Source organism: Notothenia rossii, assembly GCF_949606895.1.
Source record: "Notothenia rossii genome assembly, chromosome: 5".
NCBI lineage: Eukaryota > Metazoa > Chordata > Actinopteri > Perciformes > Nototheniidae > Notothenia > Notothenia rossii.
The window spans coordinates 81697048-81721107 of NC_136903.1; the positions used below are offsets into that span (position 1 = coordinate 81697048).

The 24060-nt window shown below is 39.4% G+C and overlaps 1 protein-coding gene across 1 annotated transcript; it reads left to right on the forward strand.

Moving 5' to 3' along the window:
* Positions 1–803: 803 nt before the first annotated feature.
* wdr1 (WD repeat domain 1) lies at positions 804–19671 on the forward strand. Its single transcript, XM_079683320.1, has 15 exons — positions 804–962; positions 2171–2292; positions 3169–3259; positions 3649–3796; positions 4624–4804; positions 5536–5613; positions 5771–5851; positions 6423–6656; positions 7150–7242; positions 7695–7846; positions 10974–11061; positions 11171–11281; positions 11458–11631; positions 12063–12207; positions 18789–19671. The coding sequence occupies exons 1-15, from the start codon at positions 947–949 to the stop codon at positions 18893–18895; spliced, it is 1821 nt and encodes a 606-aa protein (XP_079539446.1). The 5' UTR covers positions 804–946; the 3' UTR covers positions 18896–19671.
* The last annotated feature ends 4389 nt before the right edge of the window (positions 19672–24060 follow it).

Below are 24060 nucleotides of genomic sequence, written 5' to 3' on the forward strand. Positions count from 1 at the left end.
TGGAACATTGTCAGGATTATGTTTCTTCGTGTTTTGTGTCAGAGCTTTTGTTGAGCTGAACTCAAGGGGGCTCAAAAGGTAGTAATGACCCTGTCCACCTTTATGTTAGGATGCACATGTTGCCAGTCACTTACAAATCCCAATGTGTTACCAACTGCGTATAATATATTAAGATGTCTTATTACTGTCACCTTATCTCTGCTGCTGCCATGGACCTGAGGGTCCATTCATAGGTCTTAGGGGATTCCCAAACCTATTCCAGGCAGGTGATGCTCTTCGGTGACACACAGGAGGACACCATGAAACTGTAGATCTGTAGGCTAACCTCAGACACTTAAATAATCCCCCTTACCTTATTGGGAATTCCAATTCATTATTTATTTGTATAGCTATTTCTTTTTTGGGGCAAAGTGGGGCATATAATAATTGGTGGAAATTATGCCCTGAGCCAGGCCTCTCAGGCAGCCCCCCATTAGGAATACCCAGTGTCTTTTAGTAAATGTTCGTGTCTATCTAAATTATATTTGTACTTACAGTATAAACACATTATAATAAGATGTTTAAAATAACATGTGAGGATTTACATTTCTTTAAATCTAGGATTTATGTCTTCACAAAGAAAATTAACTCTTAGCAGACCAATCATATTATAATATAAGATACGCAAAAAAAGCACAAACTGGTGTTAATTATCGGACACATCCACTTTGATTGGTGGAGCTTAATTATAATTGCCTTGGAGCCTGAAAGACCGTATTTAGGGATAAATCGTCGCAGTGACAGCAGCCGCAGCGTAGTTTGTGAGTTTACTATATAAGGGCAAAGCGAGGCACAGAGGAGCTGCACTAGCTTCCGTGTTTGTGTGATCAGGGAGTGCTCAGCCGGGGAGCTTCACTGTTTCATTCATTTGTGAAGAGCTACGTTAAGCAACTCACCAACAGGGAAAATGCCGTATGAACTGAGTAAGTATGTTTTATATCAATGACAATAGCGGAGAGAAAATGCAAGAAATCTCTTTATTTTTGGTGACATTATTCAGCTGATCGAGCTAGACAGACAGGCAGCTAGCTAGCCTCGCCCATTAGCTGCATGATTTTGACACTTCATTTTGTGTACTAAAGAAAGACAAATTCCAGACATTACCACTTATTTGTTCACGTTAAACATACACACGTGTCTGATAATCAAGGTTTTGCTGTGGAGCTGCTCTGGCATAACATTGCAGCGTATTACATGCTGTTCCTTTCAGTTAGCTTTAGCTAGTGGAGCTAACGTCAGTGAGAGGAAATAGTTGTGCTGCTCATTGTTTTGACATGTCCAGACAGAGCTGGCTGACAGGATCTCTGCTGGGGAAGTGTCGGAAGCTCACATGAACAGGGTGTGTGGGTGCTCAATAAGCCTGAAGTTAACAGTTTTAGCTCTCATTTGTATGTCAAAATGGTGGAGATTATATTCCAGAAAACAGATTTTAAGGGAATGCGGAAGCACAATAAATGCACCTATTTTGTTACAACTTTCCTAGTTTAGGTAGCGTTTTGGTGTTTGCCTACTGCTCATTTTCATGTATGTATGTATGTATGTATGTATGTATGTATGTATGTATGTATGTATGTCCTCACTAAGATAATTATAACAGTGACAAAGTGTGCTTTTTTTCTTTAGGTTATAAGTGAATAACACAAACGGTTCATATCCACACAACAAATCAACATGAACTACTCACTTTTCAATAATAATCTTGTCACAATATGATAATAATACCCCAAAAAGAGTCACAGTTTCAAATAATCCATTTTATGTCCTCCTTTTTTTCACACAGGATAACATTAGTATATATTAATTATAGCATGTTTACCATATTTTTTCACCTGTATTGAACATGAGGCGCAAGACATTACGTTTTTAAAATAATTAATGATCTGAATTTGAAGAACATTGTGATGGATGATTAGCTCTGCTTACTCATATCCTATCTGAGAATATATTAGTCTTGGTGCTGCAAGATTTTAGGCACTATTAACTCATAAAGCCCTAGATGTACAATGTAATTACATTCCCGCAGATAATCCCTTATGGAATACTAAAGCTTAATCCTATTTTTACATTTGTATTAACCTAATGCTTTACGTTATCTGTTGGACATCTTTCTCATCATGTCTTTTCTTTATAGAACATGTGTTCGCCAGTCTCCCACAGATGGAGAGGGGAGTCGCAAAAGTGATTGGTGGCGATCCCAAAGGCAATAACTTCCTGTATACCAACGGGAAGTGTGTCATCATCAGGAACATTGAAGTATGTTTATCTTTTTAAAAGCTTTATTTAACAAGTATTTCATGCTTGTGTGTTTTATTTTACAAATCTGTGCACTTTTATGGCCATTTTTGCCTAAAAGCATGATGAAAACATTTAAAAATACAGGACACACAATTGGCACAGCTTCTGTCCAAATGAGGGTAAGATAAGCAAGAGCCAATCGTTTTTTGCACCACTCACGATCCAAAGATCATCTGTAAACTGTAATTTAAATAAACAAAATCCATTTGACCAGTGGACAGAATAGGTAATATGTTGGCACTGTTTACATATAAAGCATGGTTTTGCTCTTAAACACTAAGTGCATAAGGTAATACCTGATGCCTCATTTGCCACCTGCCACCCATGGCACTATATATATCAGGCCACAATGGCACAATCAATGGAGCATTCATTGTTGCACCTTTAACCACACCTTTGGGTGTTGTCAGGGTGTATTAAACAACAGCAAGGGGAGAGAACACTGGAGGTCAGAAAAGATGACCTTGTATTCAGTTATTCTCAAGACTAACTAAGAGTTTTGGAAACAAGTTTATATTCTCATCAGTTTCTCATCAGTACTTTTTGATTAAGGGTTTAGATGAAAGCGTTTAACTGAGCAATTTTTAAAATGTGTGTGATCACTCACATTATGACAACTTGTTCCAACAAACACAATCTTAGGGTTGGCGTCAAGTTAAATTGCTGTATCCCTTTTTAAATCTCCCCAATTCATCTAATAAGAACATTATTATTGGAAGCAAGAGCAGTGATGGCTTAACTCTGAAAAGCATATCCAGGTAAAATAAGTGCAACATCATCAACGGCCTCACGTGTTGCAGACTTGCTGATGTGTCTCATTTCCTGTTTTTACAGAACCCGGCCATAGCAGACATTTACACCGAACATGCCCACACAGTTACTGTTGCCAAGTATGCTCCCAGCGGATACTACATTGCATCTGGAGGTAAACACTCAAGTCATTAACACATGTCAACAAATCTGTGTCTATTGCTACCACATTAATGTGAATACTAAGGCTGCATGATGTATCTATAAATGTGATGATATCTACAACTCCCCTGACCCTGACTTCTTGTCGTGTCATCACCATTCATATCTACACAATGAACGATTACATTATTTATAAGCGCACATAACTGTTTGTAATAGCAAGCGCTTGTTTATCTAACCTCTCAAAGTGCACCAGATTGATGCGATCTTCTTTAAAGTCTTTATATCTGAATATTTCTCCATTTTCTATTGCAATATATTTTCTTTTATTTCAGTTTTTACAAAGTTGTGCAGCCTTATTTCTTTTTATAAAATTATTTCATTTATTTTTTATTATTTTAGATGCATCAGGTAGGATCCGTATCTGGGACACCACCCAGAAGGAGCACCTGCTCAAGTACGAGTACACCCCGTTATCAGGCAAGGTCAAGGACATTGCATGGACCGAGGACAGCAAGAGGATCGCTGCTGTTGGGGACGGACGAGAGAAGTGAGTATGAGGATCTAATCTTATAATCTGAATCACACTGCATCTGTTGGCATGACGCGGCTGGTGAAGCTCAGTGAGGCATTGGTTGTGTGTCGAATTGTTGGCGTTACTGAAAAGTCACACTTGTATTGCATTAGTAATAGGCAATATAACAAGATGATTAAAATAAGTGTTATGATTTTATTAAAAGACCTAACAGAGAAGCTATTGTCTCAAATGCCGTGTGCACATTGTGTTAGTTAGCTAGAAGTCATGTGGTCTTCAGGGGGACAAGAATAAACATGGTCAAGAATAACTGCAACAATAGAATGCAGCGATAACATAAAACCAGGAAACGAGTCAGCATTTTAGCACTTCTAGTTTTTATGTCTTGAAGTTTTTGGTTGGATACCTGAAATGAGTCTTTTTGCCAAGACAAATCAAGTAAATACCCCTGTCGAAAAAATGTGACGCACCTGCATATCTTTATAAAGGCCTTAGCAAACAAGTGGCTATTAGAGCACATTTTCATCGTCACGCTGAACGTCTGCCTTAAGCACATTCATCTAGTTATTTTAAAACCTTGAATTTACAGTAACAGTGTTGTTACATGGGGTGGGTCCTGCCTAGAAAAGCAATAGGATGTTCTATACCGCAAGTAAAATAAGTATTTCTTTATATGTTCAACAACAATTCTCACATCATTTTCCAGCTATCACACTGATTAATGCCCGCTATCAGTTGTTTTCTTTCCAAGGTAGAGTCCATTGCACAAGCCAAGGTGTTTTTTTTTTAATGGATTATTACAACCTGGAACAAAAGTAAGCTATGTTTATCTCTTGTCGTAGATTCGGGTCTGTGTTCCTGTGGGACTCCGGCTCCTCAGTTGGGGAACTTTCCGGCCACGCCAAATTAATCAACAGCGTAGACATTAAGCAGACACGCCCTTACCGCCTCGCCTTGGCCAGTGACGACACCTGCGGGTCCTTCTTCGAGGGACCCCCCTTCAAGTTCAAGTTCACAATGCGCGTGAGTTTCAGAGATTAACAGTTGTTATTTTTCCCGTCTGAAGGCATTTCAAAAAAGAAAGAAAGAAATAGATTTGTTGCTAAATATATGAAAAGGCTTAATGTCTCTACCTGCAGGCTTAATAGTAAATCATTCTTCTGTGACTTTGAACCAGCTGCCCTTTTGTAAGGCCTGTTAGGCATCTCAAGTCTGTCACACCCTGCTGGTTTTTGACAGTACGGCCTTGTTTGTTTGTTTCCATATTACATAACCAACTTCCCCCATAAATTCTTGGAGAGTGTGAGCCTTGTTCTTAAAGGAGGCCTTCCCTCTGGAAACACTCAATACAATGTTGAGCACCAATTGAATCCTTTCCACTTAAAATGTCCTTCTGGTCTTTTTTTAGAGTTCAGTCTTGCAGTTGGTTTTCTTCATGGTACATTATGTAACGCTAACCTCAAACTGTAAAACATGTCATACCATAGATATGCAACGCAAAATGAAATCTAGGCCTTTCTCAACCCTGATGGTCTGAAAGGAGGAAGGTCCCGGTATTTCTGTCATTAGCTGACGAGAACGATAAATGCATGCATTTGTTCCCGTTCCCAGTTTTACTATGTTACGCCTTTATTAACTATGATGACATGATGAAAGTCTAAAATTGTGCCAAATAATAAAATATATGATGTTAACGATCTACTTTACACAATTGTCTAATGCTCTTCCCTTCTCTCTCATGGTTATGGCTTTAGGAGCACAGCCAGTTTGTCAACTGTGTGCGTTTCTCTCCTGATGGGAATCGGTTCGTAACAGCTGGAGCCGATGGCCAGGTGAGTAATAGATTACTATGTGTGACCATATGAAAGATTTTGCCAACATGATCTGTGTTTCTTCTGCTTTGATATTAACCGATCTTGGGATGTCTCAACCTAATTGGGGTGTTGATCTTAATAAAAAGGCATTCTAATGTCCTCCTAATTTCCACAGATGTTCCTCTATGATGGAAAAGATGGTAGTCTCATTGGCACACTGGGAGGAGAGAAGGCCCACAAAGGAGGAATCTATGCTGTGAGTGGTTTTTTCTGTTTAGAAATGACACTTAATTATGTACTGGTTTGCTTTGCTGGATGGATTTAGTTGTTTTCAGGAGAGCTAGCTATACTCAAGTTTGGCAAATGTGCCTTTGGGCTTTTGCCAGGGCTAAGCTCGGACCGCTGCGGGGGTCCCAGGGATCCTATCCTGACACTTTTTATTAACCAATTCTTTTAGTCTGTGTTTTGATGCACAACCTATTCCTTTGTTTAAGTAGAAATAAAAATCAAATCAAATTGTTAACACATTACTTTCATTGTGAATAAGAAACTTGTCGGCACCCTGTCTGGCCCATGGGTCGTGAGTGAAGTACCACAGGCTTAGAGTGTGTGAACACAGACATTTCTTCTTTTCCTTCCTTCCTGGATTAAAGAAGCCTCATTTATTCCTCAATTTACAGTTTTTTAAATTTTTTAAATACTTCATTTTTCCACATGGTGATGCTGTTGTTAGATGAAAATGTATAGGGCACTTGAAAACATTTTAATCTTTTTTTGCATTGATATCCTAACTTGTTCCCCCCTTACCCTGTTTTTAAATCCTTCAGATCAGCTGGAGCCCTGACAGCTCCCAGCTGATCTCCGCCTCAGGGGACAAGACGGTGAAATTGTGGGATGTCGGAGCGGGAACGGCCGTCACCACCTTCAACCTGGGCTCTGATGTGACCGACCAGCAGCTGGGCTGTCTGTGGCAGAACGAGCACCTCCTCACCATCTCCCTGTCAGGGTACATCAACTACCTGGACAAGAACAACCCGGACCGGACCATCCGCACCGTCAAGGTCGGACTCTATTCCTGGATATTATCATAAAACTTGAGTTGCTGAAAACCTGTTTATATTAGGAGTGAATAATCAGACTATGCAAGCATGTATATGTTTATTTGTGATGTATAGTTTGGCTTCTGCCAATCATACAGAGGTTTATCAAAATGTACCAATATATTACATAATCTTCCATTAGAGCAGAGACTAGAAGCTTCTGACTGGTTTACACATTTTATAGAAATGGTGAGAGATGTTTCTTTAAACCCATCACCTTTTTAAAATGTCAGCGTGGACTGACCCAGCCTTAAGACTAGATTTGATAAACTAAAGTGGATTAAGTCTCTTAAGTAGGACAGAAAATGCCTGTCACTGTAAATCAGGTTTTAACAGAAGCATCATGTGCTGCCAAATCTCTTTCCCAATGTCCAACATGTGTGGGTCGGGCTATTACTCTACTTTAACTGTTCTTATGTGCCATTTAAATAAAATGTACTTCCTCATCCTACAGGGTCACAGCAAATCCATCCAATGTGTGACAGTTCACAAAAAAGACGGGCGACCTCACATCTACTCTGGGAGTCACGATGGACACATCAATATCCTTTTCACACACTATGGCCAATAAGTAAAAAGAAAATTAGAGCTCCTTTGGTAGCTATAGCAATTTTACTTAATATGTTAATTGTTCATCATGTAAATGCCATATTAAAAAAACATTATTAATCCCAGCTAACTACAGATATTTGCCTTTTTTAAGATGTTTTTTTCCAAAAAGTTTGAAAACTGAAATTCTATCCATGATTTTGACCAATTTGCAATGCTGATAGGTGATGTTTCAGAAAAGACTAGGCAGCTCTGGCAGCTAATAGTAATTTAGCACACGTTAAAGCAATGACTGTAATACTGAAGGTCTTGAAGCCCAAGAAATGTCCGTGAAATAGTGTTTTTTTGCTTAATAGGTGCAATGCATTTAAGAGAAGAAGCTCGGTGTGGCTATTGACCTGTGATGTATCAGTTTCTATCGTTTTCCCCTTAACCAATGCCTCACATTACTGGGATGCTGAAACTGGGGAGAACGACTGCTTCTCAGGGAAGGGCCACAGCAACCAGGTGAGCCAGATGGTGACCAACGATTCCAGCGAGCTGGTGACGTGCAGCATGGACGACACGCTGCGCTACACCAACATCAACAAGACGGAGTACAGGTACTAGGAGTCTTTGTACAGATAACAACTGAGATAAGCTTAGTGGGGATTGTAATGATGACCTGTGTTTTTTTCCGTTAATGCTAATGGCAGTAGGTCTTATTGCTTGGTGTTCTCACATGTAAAACATTAGATTAGATTAGATCAGGGGTGAGCAAACTTTTTGGCTCAATGGCCAACAACTCCTAACACAGCATAATCACAATTGTTTCTGACTGTTCAGCAGCTTGATTGAAAGTGGAATAAAGGAAAACTTATACCTGTTCAATTTATAATGTACTTATACCTGTTCAATTTACAGTTTGGTAATCTATAACTTCTGCCCTCGACCCCAAACTCTCTATACAGGATCTGTTTGGGGTCGCATGTGATTTTACAGCCTTGCTTTCTCACCATCTCCTCAAATATCTCCTGAAGAGAGGATGGTGGAAGCATGCCAATTCTTTTTCCAGCCCTTTTTTATCAAAGTCTGGAGCTGTGATTTAGATTTAACTAACGAGTTACCAAACCATGTTGTGATGCCATAATGAATAATAGACTCAATGGCTGCCCTGTAGAACATTAACATGATACATGTATCCACTCCATGAACCTATGCAGAAAATGCAGGAGCTGGCTTATCTTTGAGCATACCTGATCCACCTGATGGGCCCAGCGTATCTGATCATCAAAATAAATCCCCAAATATTTAAAACTTGTAACCTGCTCAACTCCCTCCCTGTTGATAAGGACTGGGCTGTGATCACCTACTGACTTGGGGTCAAAGATCAATTCCTTTGTTTTTTTTAACATTTAACACCAGGTTGTAAGCCTCACACCACTTCACGACCTCTTCAATCTCAAGTTTATAAATATAAATGTCTGAGTCTCTAGTCAGTAGACTAAGTGTGGCTGTGTCTTATAATGTGTGTGTCCTGACTCCTACACTCATTTGTATAGTGCAGGGGTTGCCGACGGCACCGTAACCAGTGGCACACTAGGAATAAGTGTGCAAAAATATTTAAATTGTATTTTCGGATCCTGAACGAGACCGCCGCCAGAGCTCGTCTCCCTGTTCCCTGCAGAAGGAAGCCATGCACGCAACGCAGCCCCGCTCTCTTTATCTCCAGTTGACTTTCTGCCGCTTTCCTCCGTGGTGCAGTGCTGATCGTTTCACCACGGAGGAAAGCACTTCACTAATTGCAGTACCCATAAGGAGCTGTACAAATGCCGCAGTTTTTGCGTGGCTGTGTATTTAGTTGAAAGCCCAGTGGCGATCTGCTCATCTCTCATCGAAATAACAAAGGGGCGGACTGGCCATCTGCGTGTTGAACTTTCCTGTCGGCTCCCAGACCGTAGTCGAGGAGGGCTGAAGCAACAAGCTTCAGGTTCAATATCCCACTTTAGCTTAAATGACTGGAGAGAGGCGAGCTCTTCTTGGGAGGCCGTTGCATTTATTTAGCTGTTCTTCTGTTTCACAAAATACATCACAGACCTCTGTTTTTCTGCTTCCTCGTTTCACTTCCAGAAACATACGCACGCTTGCTCACTCTCGCTCTACCATCCATGCACATGCACACGCCACACCCCTCTCTCTCTCTCTCTCTCTCTCTCTCTCTCTCTCTTAAAGGGACAGCGATCTCATCTCACTCTGCATGACCCTAATATCATAACATGTGTGTTCTGGAGAATCACAGAACGGACGATCGTCTTTATTATTATGCCGTTTAAACCAATTATTTAAAAAAATTAAAAAATTAATTCGGCATCATGTAAGTTACGCCGACAAGTCCACACACTGTTTTCCCTGCAGCGAGGCTCCCCCCCCACTTGATAATTCTCGATCGTTGGCACGCCGATAACAATTTATTTTTTGAATGGCACTTCATATCAAAAAGGTTGCCGACCCCTGGTATAGAGTCTGAAGAGGAGAGCTAACGCAGCCTCTTGGTGCCCTGTGCTTATGACCTGTTTGTCAGAGAGGGTCGAGTTTACTTTCACCTGCTGCTGTCCTTCAGTTAGGAAGGAGTGATACCATCTGATTCAGTAAGGATTCACATCCATCAGTTTGAGCTTTTTTAACATCATTTGGGGAAGAATAGTATTAAAAGCTGAGCTAAAGTCCATGAACATTAATCTAGCTTAAGCTGAAGGATTTTCCAGGTTTTTTAAAAATAAAGTGAGTTGTAGAGGTCAGAGCATAATCTGTACCTCTACCATCGCTATACGCAAACCGGTAGGGGTCCAAGAGATGTTGCACCTCAGTTCGTAAGTTCCCTACAATAATCCGTTCTAGTGACTTCATAACTATTGAGGTCAAAGCCACTGGTCTGAAGTCGTTGTTGTCATGTGGGCATGTTTTTTTTGCAACTTGTATGATGACAGCTTTCTTCCATATTTGAGGGATGCTTCCCGTGTCAGCACGGAACATCATTATAAGCGTCCCCTGATATAGTTACTTGAGAGTCTTTCATACATGTATGCGTAGGACGTGTATTTATACACATTTCTTTGCAATGCTGTCGATTCCAAAAGCAATGCAGCAAAGTAAATGTTTTAGTATCACGTGAAGGGGAAATGAAAGTTCCACACATAAGCTGATACTTGACATTGAAATGGAAGTAGATGCTTTTACATCGCAATTCTACCTGCCTCTGGGTGACGACCTCTTCACTCACAATAAAAGCCCTAGACTTATACACGATCTGTTCTGTCTACCAGAGAGAATGCTAAGGGATCCAAACAACAAAAACATCGGAACTCTACTCTCTCGGATGTGGCAAAACAAATCTTTTTCATAGGTTGGATAAGTAATCGGCAAAAGCTGCCTAACCATGTTCACGGTTGATCAACTAGGAGACAAATCTGCCTTTTGTGAAGATGATGACCAACAGATGGAAAACATGTTATAAACGTATCCGCTGTGCCCTTCTTTTGAAACAAATGCAGTGTGTCCTGTGTTGTAGTTAGATCTCAGTAAAACAACACCGACAGCTTGAGGGAGAAAAGGCATCTGTTTCTGCTCTTAGTTTTAGAATACCTGCCTCTCTCGGATCTCAAAAGTGACTTTCAGAAATCGATCATTTATCCACCTCCTTAATGTAACGATGCCTAGTTCTTATGCATAACCCTATCTTGTGGTTGTCAGTGCCTCTGATGTGGTGAAGATGGATTTCCAGCCTAAAAGTGTGTCTGTCGCAGCAGGAGGGCTGTCTCTGGCCGTCTGCATTGGACAGGTAATGGGTTTTCTCTCATTTGCATTTCATTTACCTCCCACAAGCATTTGAAGGGTCCTTGTCAGCAAGTGCTTTGACTGCACCATTTGTTATGTCTCCTATTTTCTAGGTTGTCTTGCTGAAGAATAAGAAGAAAGTCTTCACAATGGACAACCTGGACTACGAAGCAGAGGTTGGAGCCCTCCACCCGGGGGGGTCCACTGCAGCCGTGGGGGGAGCAGTAAGTGCAAACCTTAAAACACACACCATCTGTCCAAACTTGAGTTCAGTCAGCTTTACTTCGTCTGAGGAAGTACTGTTGAGTTCAGGGGAAGATATAGCCTCAGCATGTGTCACCCCCCCCCAATACCTTGGTGAGATTAGATTTGAGATGAATTTCCTCTTTCTCCCCCTCAGGATGGGAAGGTCCGTCTGTACTCTGTTCAGGGCAACACTCTGAAGGACGAGGGGAAAACCATCGAGCTCACAGGAGCGATCACTGACATGGCCTACTCTAACGACGGGGCCTATCTGGCTCTCATAGATGAGAAGAAAGTCACCTCCGTTTTCACCGTGGCTGACGACTACTCGGTAATTATCTGTGACAGGACATTCTTCACTATCGAGAGAAAAACCTTTGAAACTGTGCTGGATTAATATCTTATGACCGTTACTGTTTTTTTTTCATTTACATGTTATGTTTTGCAGTACAATGTGCACAATTGATTTATTATTCTATTTTTTAAATTTTATGTTTGATTGGACATTTTACTTTAACGTTTGTTTATATAAAAAGCATTTTCTTACTTATGTTTAAATACATATTTGTTTTCTTTGTCTTTAAATGTTATTTAATTTTTCAATGGAGTCATTAAACCCAATTCCCTCCAGGATGAATCCTAGTCTGATTTATAAACATGCAGTTGTTGTGAATGATTCACTATCCAGTGTTGTACTCGTTTTGTTTATTTTTCTAAATCTTTTTTTTTACGCTTCCCTTTTTTCTTTCTTTTTTCCACCAGGTAAAAAATAACTTTTACGGACACCACGCCAAACCTGTGACTCTGGCCTGGTCACCTGACAACGAGCACTTTGCCACCGGTGGGATGGACATGATGGTGTTTATCTGGACGGTTTCCGATGCAGACAAGAGGATTAAGGTCCCAGGTAGGCCACACACGTGCACGCAGACATACACTGCTCTATCTGGGGGATAAACCCTTAAAAAGAAGCAAAGGAAACGGGAGATCTCCAGCTGAGATAGTTATGCTTTTAGAGCATGTAGCTATAGGCTTTATGGATCAAATAAAGGCTTAAGATTGTAATCCTGTTAGTTTTGGGAAACCTGTGGTTGCTGGTGGAAATTCAAGTGTGGTTTAACAACAACACAGCTTTCGGTCAATGACGTTTATTGATTTTCAACAGGCCATTTTTTAAATGCAACTATTAAGAATATCTATTAACATTTTTATAATATTCAGAATGTTGAGCACGCATAAATCCATATAACAAATAACATTTAAGTGATTTTAAGTGTTTTTTCATCTAGATGAAACAGCCGCGTCCTTATAAAAAGTAATGTGGTTTTTCCTTAAATTAAATAAATTCCTTAACATTTGTAACTATTTTTACTAGTTGTCAGTCATTTTGAGAGTTTAGAAACAAGGAATTTGCATTTCTTTAGAGATTTTGTTAAAAGTAATCTTATATTTTGGTTAAATAATGTCAAAATTATCATAAATGAAGTTGATGGGCTTATTTTTCCTGTAAATAAAATAAAACTGAGATAAATGTTAAAACAATACAATTCACTCAAGCATACTGTATCACTGATCACTTTTTAATTGATAGACATTTCATACATTCTTTCAATTTCAATACAGTAAAGGCAAAAGACGGTCGCACCACATGATCAGTGGTCGCTCCAACTGACATAAAGATCATGCAAACAATAAATGACCATACAAAATGTTGAGTTCAAACACATGTTGTTCACATTTTGGAATAGCAACATTTCAATAACATTTTTAAAATACATTTTATCTCAAACAATTAGAAAACAATACATTTAAAAGCAGTACAAATGTATGACTTTTTACTAAAAGCATTTCATGTAACAAATAAATTATGACTTTTAGTAGGATATAAAATTGTTAAAAAACATGTATTATAGGGATGTAACGATAGCAAAAACTCACGGTACGATAATATCGCGATAACAAGTCCACGGTACGGTATTTATCGCGATATTGAATAATAAAGGGAAGTTGATATAGTTTCCAAACCGTACTCTGCCGTACAGATCAATACATGTCTGGGAGGTTTTGCTTTACGGTGTGCGCGTCCCGCGAGGTGCATGCACACACGGCATAACACCGCCCCCCCCCCCCCCCCCCCCCCCGTTGACAGTTCACGAGCATGCTCTATCGTGAACTGTTCAGACCTGACGGGTAATAAGGGATTATGACGGATATTTTACGATCCTGTTTGTCAAAATGACGGACAGCGAAAAAGTCTAACGCCAGGCTTATTGACATTGCGAGATATAAATACATGGTTCTCTAGGTGTGTAGCCCTGTAAATACGATGTCCTTTTGTGTTATCTGTTGTTTTATTGTCATGTTGTAACCTACTTGCTGCCATGTTGGACAGGTCTCTCTTGAAAAAGAGATCGATGATCTCAATGGGACCACCTGGCTGAATAAAGATTTTTTTTTTAAAAAGTGTTTAAAAAAAATTATATATATTTTTTTAATTAATTTTTTTTTTAAATCGCCGTAGATTTTTTCAGTCTCACGACGGTATTGGGAAGTTTATTTACCGCGATATTCGGTATATCGTTACATCCCTAATGTATTAACAAATCATGTAATGTTTTACTTTACAGATTTAAGTGAAGTGCACAATATGAACCAACATTTAATTTGATATTATTACCCTTGCTTCAAATGGGTTACAGGATTGCCTATGTTCGGGCCTTTCGTCAACCCCAGGCACTATTGAACTTTACCCAATCTTGGCTGCTCAATTGAAAGAATCGTGAGGTTGCTGGCTCAGGTTCTGCGATGATAGGTTGAATATCTTTCCTATCGTAGAAAATGATGTCAAGAATTTGTGGCCACATGAATAAATTATTTTCACCTGACTGCCGCATGCAGCTAACCTGGACCTCTTCTTCCACAACCTCAAGGACCTGACCTATATAGGGAAGTTCATCATAGATAACAATCCCAAACTTTCCACTGAGGTCTTTTACACTGGCGTGTTGCCTTGGTGGATTAGGAGTGCTTACCAAATCCTTAAGAGTGGCTCTCGGTGTTCCTCATGTCTACCAGTTGTGGCTGGTAACATGAACATGGCTTCGTTTCTGCATGTGTTTAAAAGCATGAAACCTGCCTGTGACTTATTTTACCAGCTTATACATTCAAGACCTGGTGAATCTTTAAAGTGCCCTTCACTGTTGCCAATTTGCCTGGAATCAGCTCATCATATTTTTCTATGATTTCTTCGCTTATCCAATGGAAGGTAATAGCTGAGCCAGTTTTTTTTTGCAAGCATCTCATAAACAGACAGTGGAGTCTGTAGGTCGCCCCCTCTTTGGACATAAAGATCTGCATCTCTCTTAACCGCACCACCAATGCCATCTGGGGCTCCCTTTCCATGGGACTTTTCTGAGTAGTTCCATGTAACTTGTTTGAAATTAGAAAGGAAGGGAACAGTGCTGAGGAGGTCAAAGTTTGCTTTGTTCCTGTACTGTGTACAGGGCCCATCACTGATTACATGTAATACTGTAATCTGGGGGCAGGTTGCCCGAAGCTCTTTCAGTATGGGCTCCAGGTGGGCCCACACTGCCCGCTCATCATGGCGGAGGCTGTACGACAGTGTGGCATATGACTTAGTGCCATTGACTGTGTAGAGTACAGCAGTGTGTAATGTGGCTTGCTTTCTGCTGCCTCCAAAATGGTAGGCCTGTATTTCAGTACTCATCTTACATGAATAGCTCTCTGAAAAATCAATGTGTAGAACTGCTTCAGTGTCAGTGAGATTTAATTTGAGGTCACGAAACTGTTCTGTTGGTGTATCCAATTAAATTGATGAATGGCTATATGTTCAAGCTTTTTCTGGAACAACTCTTTCAACTTCTGGATTGTCCCCGTGTATGTCCGCTTTAAAACATTTGCAAAGTTTTCCTCTCCTTTTGTTGATGTGACGCGCTCCCATTGATCCCAAGAAACTTCGCCACACTCTGTCTCAGGAATTTCTATTTCTTCAAAGCAGCAAGTGGGACATTCGCGGTCCATGTATGCTTTATTGTTACGATCACACACAATCATACTCAACAATTCTGAGATGCTGGTTGTTTTAAGCAACCCTCTAGTAGCAAGTTTGTTAACCAAGAGGCGGACATTCTCATGTTCCACACATGCACATGTTTCTCTATCTCTATTTTTTGGCTCTGTGATGTAAAAAGGCCACCTCCTCACAAATTGTCTGTATGACATTGAGAGATGCTCTTTGACCTCTTTTTTGTACTGGGCATGGAGCTCAGTGAGGGGCTTGGTTAGAACCCTCCTTTGCATTTTCTTTTTGTTTTTCGTGATAGTGTCTTTTTTCCCTGGCAACAGGCGACTGTTTTCGTCTCTGGACAAAAAATGGACAACAGCTTGCTCTCTCTCAGCTGATTTGTTGGGCCCTTTTTGCTTTCCCCCCCCCACTTAAGCCCACTCTCTCTCTTGCCATTAACCTCTTTCCACTCTTCTGAAATCTTTCTTTAAGTCTTCTCATTTTTGCAAGCTGTTTTCTAAGATGTAACACCTGCTTCTTTATTTTATACTTCTCTTTCTGAAGATTTTTGCAACGCCTTTCTGCAGAAGATGTAGTAACTTTCTTCTTTTCCTCTGGTGTGGAAGATGATGGGGGATTAAAAGTTTCATTTAGGGGTATATTGGGTCCACCATAGCTTGTCTTGCATTTTCCGGCTGTTCTTGTTCTACATCTGAAAAGTTCTCCATAGATGGTGGTGTAAGGTCAAGCAAAGGGTTTGCCATATTGTTCCGTTCCCTGTAAGCACTGGATGCAGCCCTACATTTCTCTCTCTGTTTCTTTCTCTCTCTCTCTGACAGCTCACTTGCCTTAACATATGGAATCTTTCCCTGCTGTTTCCTTCTCTGGTAGCTGAAACATATATAAATAAACAAAAGGTATAGCATCATGCCATTTATCTATGATGAATAGCCTATTTGATCTCGGATGGTTGATAGCTGACAGAGAAGATGAAAATGTTAACAAAAAAGGAAAATCAACAACACAACATACCTTTCTCTTCTCCTTGCAAGGTACTCAGCTCTTGCTGCAGGGTCAGAATTAACACGCTGCCTATGGCAAGCACTTTTTATTTTACTTGACAGTGGCATCTTTTCAAATGGAATAAAACAGTTAAAAATAAACATTAATTCATAATGATTACAATAATGTAATTAATTGCTCTAATTTCTTGATATATTAACCATAACCCTAACAACTTTTTCAAAGACAAATAAAGTTGCATAAAGATTATTCATAATGAGTCTAAAGTAAAGTACTATAAGTATATAAATCCTCAAATAAATATTAAAGCATAAAAACTGACAATGTATGACATATTTTAATCATAATTACCACTTTAGAACGGTCGCACCACATGATATTTGGTCACACCAAATGATACTTGGTCGCACCACATGATATTTGTTCAATTTGAGTAAAGTTTAACAGACACATATATAGCTAACTGAAGAAAGCAAGCTAGCTAGCTACATGAAATCACTTTGAAATGTATGATCAACATGTAAAATTGTATAAATAACTACATATTCATTGTTTACTTGAGGTCATACCACATGATATTCAAATGTGGCAACTACATTCTAGGCTGCAAAAAAGTAATTTTTCTACAAAATTGAGAGAGCTACAAACCTGCTAGCTGTTAGCATTGATCCTTGGCAGTTGGATGTATGATGCTACTTCCTGTCCTTCAATTGCACCACATGATATTTCATAAAATGGACATCATCGGACAAAGTATGTTAGAATATTATGAATAAAATATTAAAACAAATCCGTTTGAATTTAGTAAAGGATTATTAAGGACACTTTAGAAATTATGCCAAATTAGGCAAAAATAAATTGACAGATTTAGGGCAATTTTAAAGATGTCTTACAAACAGCAGTCAAGGCTGGACGGTCGCACCACATGACAATTTGACTGTGTAAATAACTGAAATATAATGAATGATTAAAGCTTTTGTAAAAATAGAGGGTCTACATAAATATGAAAGGTAATACATATAAATGGTATCTTTTTAAAAGATTAAAACTTTTTTCTTTACCTAAGAAAAACCAGTTGGACAAAAAATGTAGGCGTCATGTCATTGACCCAGCTACAGAGTGTCATAAACAAAAAAGTGCATTGTGTGCAGTGGAGCCAAACACACCTAGTTTTGATGAGTGAGTCATTCAAAGCAATACAGTGATTTGGTTCATGCAATTTAGTTTTGCATTGAAAGTTTGCTCGTTGTTCCGTTACTCCCTTTCATATTTCAAAGTGGACTGTCAAAGAATGTGGAAAAAGATTAACATTACCTATAAATGCTTTCACAGTTTTTAAAGTGATGTAGCAGCAGTAAAAATGTTTACTGCTGCGTAGCATTGACTAACACAGTTTATAGTGAGGCTGTTGTCTGTTTGGTAATATTAGTCATTTTCCCTGCTTTAAAGGGGACCTATCATGCAAAATGCACTTTTTTATGTCTTTTATACTTAAATATGTGTCCTCAGGGGACTCACAAATTGTCAGAAAACAAAACCCTCTTTCTTCCTCTGTACCCAAATCTCAGAAAGTTGCTAAAATAAACCATGCCTGACGTGTTTTGGACTTAATACGGTCTTTGTTTACATTAGCGAGCTAACCCGTGCTGGAGAGAGTATGTGTAAAAAAAAAAAGAAAAAAAAAAAAGCAGAAAAAAAAAAAGGAACTCACCTTGTGGTAAACCCGCGAAAGAAAAAGCCTTTGATCTCAATACTGTTTAAGAAATAATCCTTGATGTGGTTTGGAATATGATATAGCATTTAATCACGGCAGCATTTAGCTTTATCTCCGGTAGAATTCTGAGCAGGCATTAGCTCCACCTTTCAAGCTTCTTTTTCAAACTAAGGACCCAAATTCCGCATTTCTCTAAGTCCCAATCCCAAACCGCCCCCTACACCCTACCCCTACACACTACCCCTCCGTTTGCGCGTTCACGTGGAGGGTCCGCCACATTAAGTGCTGTTCCAAACCAACAAATGTGGAGCGGTGTGGAGGGGGAGGGGGCTATCAAACCCTCAAACAGCGAGTCTGCAGCGGTGCTGACTTGAGACCGATCTCTACCTGACCGGTCTCATCGCTGTGTGTGTCCGTCAGGAAACAAGCTGTTAACAAGTAGTTCCAGCAAACATCCACTGATAAACTGCGATGTTAACAACCTCACGGAGGGGTAGGGTGTAGGCTGTGGTTTGGGATTGGGCCTAACAGGCCTGAAACAGAGGGGTATGAGGGATTTCTAAAATGCAGGATCTGTTTGGTATTTTGAGCAAAGCACATCAGACCTGTTTTTTTATATATTTCTATATACAGTATCTGAGACCACAATATCTGCCTAGAAATAGCATAATAGGAGACATTTTAGACGTCTCTGTAACCATGTTGTTTGTCACCTCCTTGTCTGCAGACACCCACCGGTTGCACCACGTCAGCGGCCTGGCCTGGGTGGACGAGCACACTCTGGTCACCACCTCCCACGATGCCAGCATCAAGCAGTGGACTATCAAATACTGAGCTGCAAGCCTCCACTTCTCCAGGGACAAGGACTACTGTAGAATTCAATCGTTCCTTTGACTCTTCTTCTTTTCTTTTTACTGTATTTTCACTATCTCTCTACAGTGTTCTGTAAACATGAATTGTAAATGATAATGGATGGGGAAAGCTCCCATAGAAATGATCCAAGCTACGTCTCTTTGATGCGAATAACCTCGACTTACGCAGAGACAGATTGTTGAAATACACAGTTGTAACCATGAGTGCTTTTACATCTTTGAGCTTTGTGGACCCACAATAATATTTGTAAGCTCAACATTCCATAGGTAATAGCTTTCACTCAGTTTGACCTGAAATCCTTGTCTGTGGTTGATCTCAGTGCATCTAACTAACTGTATGGATGAACTAAAAGCGAGATTTTCTTTTGTTTTTTTTTAATCTACAAAAGATGACATTAATCCTTTTTGGTTCCTGTATTGAGAAGTATCTGATGCTAACTGTAGTTTACTGTCACTTTTAATTTTCAAGGTTTAAAGGGGTTTTCATGGGTGTTTTTGCTTTGTCATAGATTTCAAAACTCTTCTTATTGGACTGGGGAGCAATAATGGGAACTCAAAGATCAAAGTGTGTATTGAATCGAGATGCTGTCTGTTTAGTTGAAGGTAGTGTGTTGTTGCTGTGTTTTTATTTGGGCCCAGTATGCTTGTCGCACTTATTTTTTGTTCCCATGTCTTTATGCATCCACTCCCAAGATGGAATTGATTCATTAATAAAAAATAAACTTTATATGCATTTTTCCTTTTCACGCTGTTTTGCATTTTTCTACTTCTCGAACACGTTTATGCGCAGGTGTTTTGTGGGAGTCTTTATGATTTCAGGGCGTTCAACCTCACCTCTTAGATCGGGGGGCGGAGACGCTGAGGAGCAGGGGAGAAAACCTCCGTTTCACTCATTATGTAAGTTACCTGTTGTGTAATTGAAATATTTAAAAGGTTAATCAGTGTCTCAATGTTTACTATCTCTATGTGTTGTAACCTGTCAGAAGCAGAGCTCAGAAAGGTTCTTAACTTGTCTGTCTTTATTGTCACACAGTCTCAATCTTATACAGATACTGTAAATAATCAGAATCGGTTTTATTACCGATACACATTAGAGGAATTCGTTTTCCAATATGTGGTGCGTACAAAGACACGGAAAGAAGAAGAAAAAAAAATAGTACAGCTATTTTCATGTGTGTGCAGTGGTGGAGGAAGACGTCAGTTATTTTATTAAAGGTAGCAAAACGGCAGTGTTAACCATAACAAAAAAAGTACATTTAAAATTGTGTAAAAGTACATAATTATACTTTCAATGTAACAGAAGTAAAGTTACTCATGCTGTATTTCACCTTTTAAAAAAAACACATGTATTCACTGGATTAGAAGTAGTGATGTGTAATGTTGCATCACTCTTTTTACTGCTGCATTTCTTTCTTTCTTTTTTTTTACTGTATTTTACGCGTTGTCTTTTTTTACACAATACTGAGAGGTTCGCTTCCACCCGCACACACTTAAGTTTTCATTGAGTCATGCCTTCAATGAGATAAGCGAGAGGACTTTGCTAAAGTAATGTAAAAGCTGGCTGCAGCGTCAATGTACAACGTTCATGCAGACGCCACCATACAAGGTGGAGTGATAAATGTTCACACACACACTTTCACATAAAATATTTTGAGACATCTCACACACTGTTGGCCTTAAGTTAGCCTTATCGGTACCACTTTACAGTAAGACTACCCTTATAAAGGGTTTACAAATAGTTTGTAATTCATTTATTAATTAGGTTGTGAACACTTTATAAATCCTTAATAAGCCTTTATAAGACATGAGATAAACAGGGCAACTGTGACCGGTCGCTTGCCAAATAGTGAGCCCACATTTATCTGTACTGCTAAGCCTTATTAGAAATGGTAGTAACTCATTAATAAATGGAATGTGTTTTACACTTTACAACAAGGCACCCTTTTGGCAGTTATAAATGTTAGTAACTTGTAAATAAATGGTCATAAAGAGATGCCAAGAAACATCAAGATGGAATGGGGGGAGGGAGGAGGAGAGATCAACTCAGTGAACAACAGATACCAAGGATGCTGGCTGATGGAGACAATGTAAGCTAAGTAGCGAATATGAGGCTTAGTTATCTTGCCAAATAGTGAGCCCACATGTATCTGTACTGCTAAATCTTATATTGGCTACTTAGCCTGTTAAACCCCGAGCCTGTTTTTCAGGTCTCAGGCTCGAAAATGACATTCCCAGAACAAATGACCATATCTTCCCTTCTAAAAGGGTTACATTTAATAATATTTGTTCTCAAAGCAACGTTACACTTGTGAGTTGGATGTAGAATTGTCAGAATCAATATAGATGTTTTTATTTTAAAGTAAATTCAGATTGAACATAGTAAAAAAAAAAGAAGTAAATTATTGTGTCCGTCCAAAAATGTGTTTTTACTTATATTGAAAACCACCCTTGAATGATGGGTTAGTAGACTAAAAGCTTTAGGAATCCAAAGTACAACATATAATAAGTACCATGTATCAAGATTGATGCAAAACAAGTTACATTTGACCTTTTTTAGAGAGATTTAGCAACAACAACAAAAAACACTTCTGGGGTCATTTGGGTGGATTTGACCTATCTCTGGCCCCCCTTGTTCGATTTTGCTGATTGACGGCCCATTCCCAAACCGCCCCCTACACCCTACCCCTCCGTTTGCGCGTTCACGCGGAGGGTCCGCCATATTGAGGGCTGTTCCAAACCAACTAGTGTGGAGCGGTGTGGAGGGGGAGTGGGCTATCAAGCCCCCAAACAGCGAGTCTGCAGCGCTGCTGACTTGAGACCGGTCTCTACCTGACCGGAGTCACGCTGTGTGTATCCGTCAGGAAACAAGCTGTCCCCCGGAGAGAGGGGAGGCCGTCCCAAAGCTTGCCGCTGTATTTACTCCCTCCATCTGACAGGAGGGAGCCTCGTTGAGCTGCGAGTGTGGCTACAGACGGAGTTCACTCCGTCACGGAGGGGTAGGGTCGAGGGAGTGGTTTGGGATTGGGCCGACATCTCTTTCTAATCCCTAGATTCCACCGGGTCCGTCTGCGGCGCGTTACGGCTGCGCCGCGGTTTTGGTCCGGCCTCCTCCAGCGTCATACCCTACCGGGCGCGTTTCAGAAGCATTTCAGAAGCGGAGCGTCTTGCCTGCCGGCTCGCAGTTTTTGTTGATTTGGGCATATTTCCTGGACAGGCTACTTTGTACAGACAAAGTTCATATTGTAATATCCCAGTTATAAACGACATGAATCAAAGATGTGTTGCTGTATTTTAGTGGTAAAAAAATGCATTCATCATCATATTATAAACGGCTTAGAAAATATTATAATATTATAATAAAACTGATACTGTTGGACTCGGTACTAGTTGACTGATACCAGAAATAAAAGGAAGTACTTTACTGTGTACTTTGTGAGTAATCCTCTGCCAGAGTCCCCTCTGTGTGCATGTTTTCTGCTATCTTTGATGAGTGATAAAAAAATATATATTTTTGGGAAGGTCAGAGCTAAATTATAGATTGTTTGATTGTGTAATTACAAGGTGAGAGAAAATAAATCCACATCCTATTAAACTTATTTTATTTACTTTTCCATGTTGTACATATACTTACTTGTATTACATGTTGAACCACATGCTGGATATCTTCCCCAGCCTCAAGGAAATACAATAAATGGATTCATAATTTAAAAAAATTATAAAAATGTATAAATTAATAATGTTGTGTGCAAACATTTCAAATTGAAATATAAAATGAAAAATAAGTTTACTTTTGAAATGATTTCTCACAAAAACCTTTCTAAATTATAGTAAATTATTAAAAAAGGTTTCGTCGATATACGTTTTTCTGCCTAAAATAGTTAAAATTGAACGTAAACTATATCAAACACCACATCCATGGCAATTAACCCACTTTTGGCCGCTATTTAAATTGAGTTTGGTTGAAGTTAATAACAATATTGATATTATATATATAGATATATAGCATATAATTGATGCAGTCTTTCTGAACACTTTTAAAATACTGCAAATGAAGAATATTTGTAATGTTTTGCACAGATAGTGGCTTAACTTGAATTTGAAAACACGTGGCAACTTTATTAATACAGCAGTTGAAAAGATTTGTGGAAAGAAAAATTCTTCATGGGCTTCAATGGCTCTCTAGATAAAGGGCGTTTTATGGTTGATTCTTATCCTCACATAGTAGTTTGTTTAAATAACTAGTGACATTTTAATAAATATTGCAAAAAAGGGCTCCAAAAAAGGCATATATATAACCTGGCCGGCTTAACCCGTCTGTATTTCTTCAAGCACCACAAGATTCATAGTTTATAAAGTACAATTCTGGGCCATTGATTGTGTTATTTCTCCAAACACATAGTAAAAATGCCTGTTATGAAGCCTTAAAATGGTGCAGGACTTTACATTGGGTTATACTTAAAGAAAGGACTATTCAGTTAAGAGCAAAAAGGAAAGAAAATTGTTATAATGGGTGATGTAACATTATGACAGACATAATATGAGGTCCTTGGCGCTCAGACTTTAGAGGGGTGATTTTGTGATCATGGGGCATCATCCTTACAGCATCAGGACATTATCATATGGAGTCAGACACTGGAAGTGTGCTGGAGGCGTTGACTGGGAATGATGGAAGGATGAGGCTGATGAGACTGAAGAATCTGCGAGGTACGAACTAGCGACAGAGGAATAGTTATATATTAAAAGACAGCAGCATCATAAGAGGGCAACCATGTGACAGAGTGTGTTACTTTGCTGAAGGATATTTGTGACCAGCTATCCAGGCCAGACTCTAAAGACTTTTCAAGGTGTAAAAATGCCGCTGCCAGAGTACTGACTGGAAGTATTGCTGATATCATGTCCACCATCCTCTTAAAATACTCCGTCCAACAATATCAGTCTCAGGAAGAAATGTTTTTTAACGCTTATTAAAAGAAAAACATGCATTCTTGTAGTCGGGAGGGGACATTGACAGAGGATTACTGGAAAAGTACACAATAAGTACTTCATAGTACTTGTGGGGGTAGTTTCAGTAGTATTGAGTCCAACAGGATCAATCTCACGAAGAACTAATGGCAACAAAAAATAATT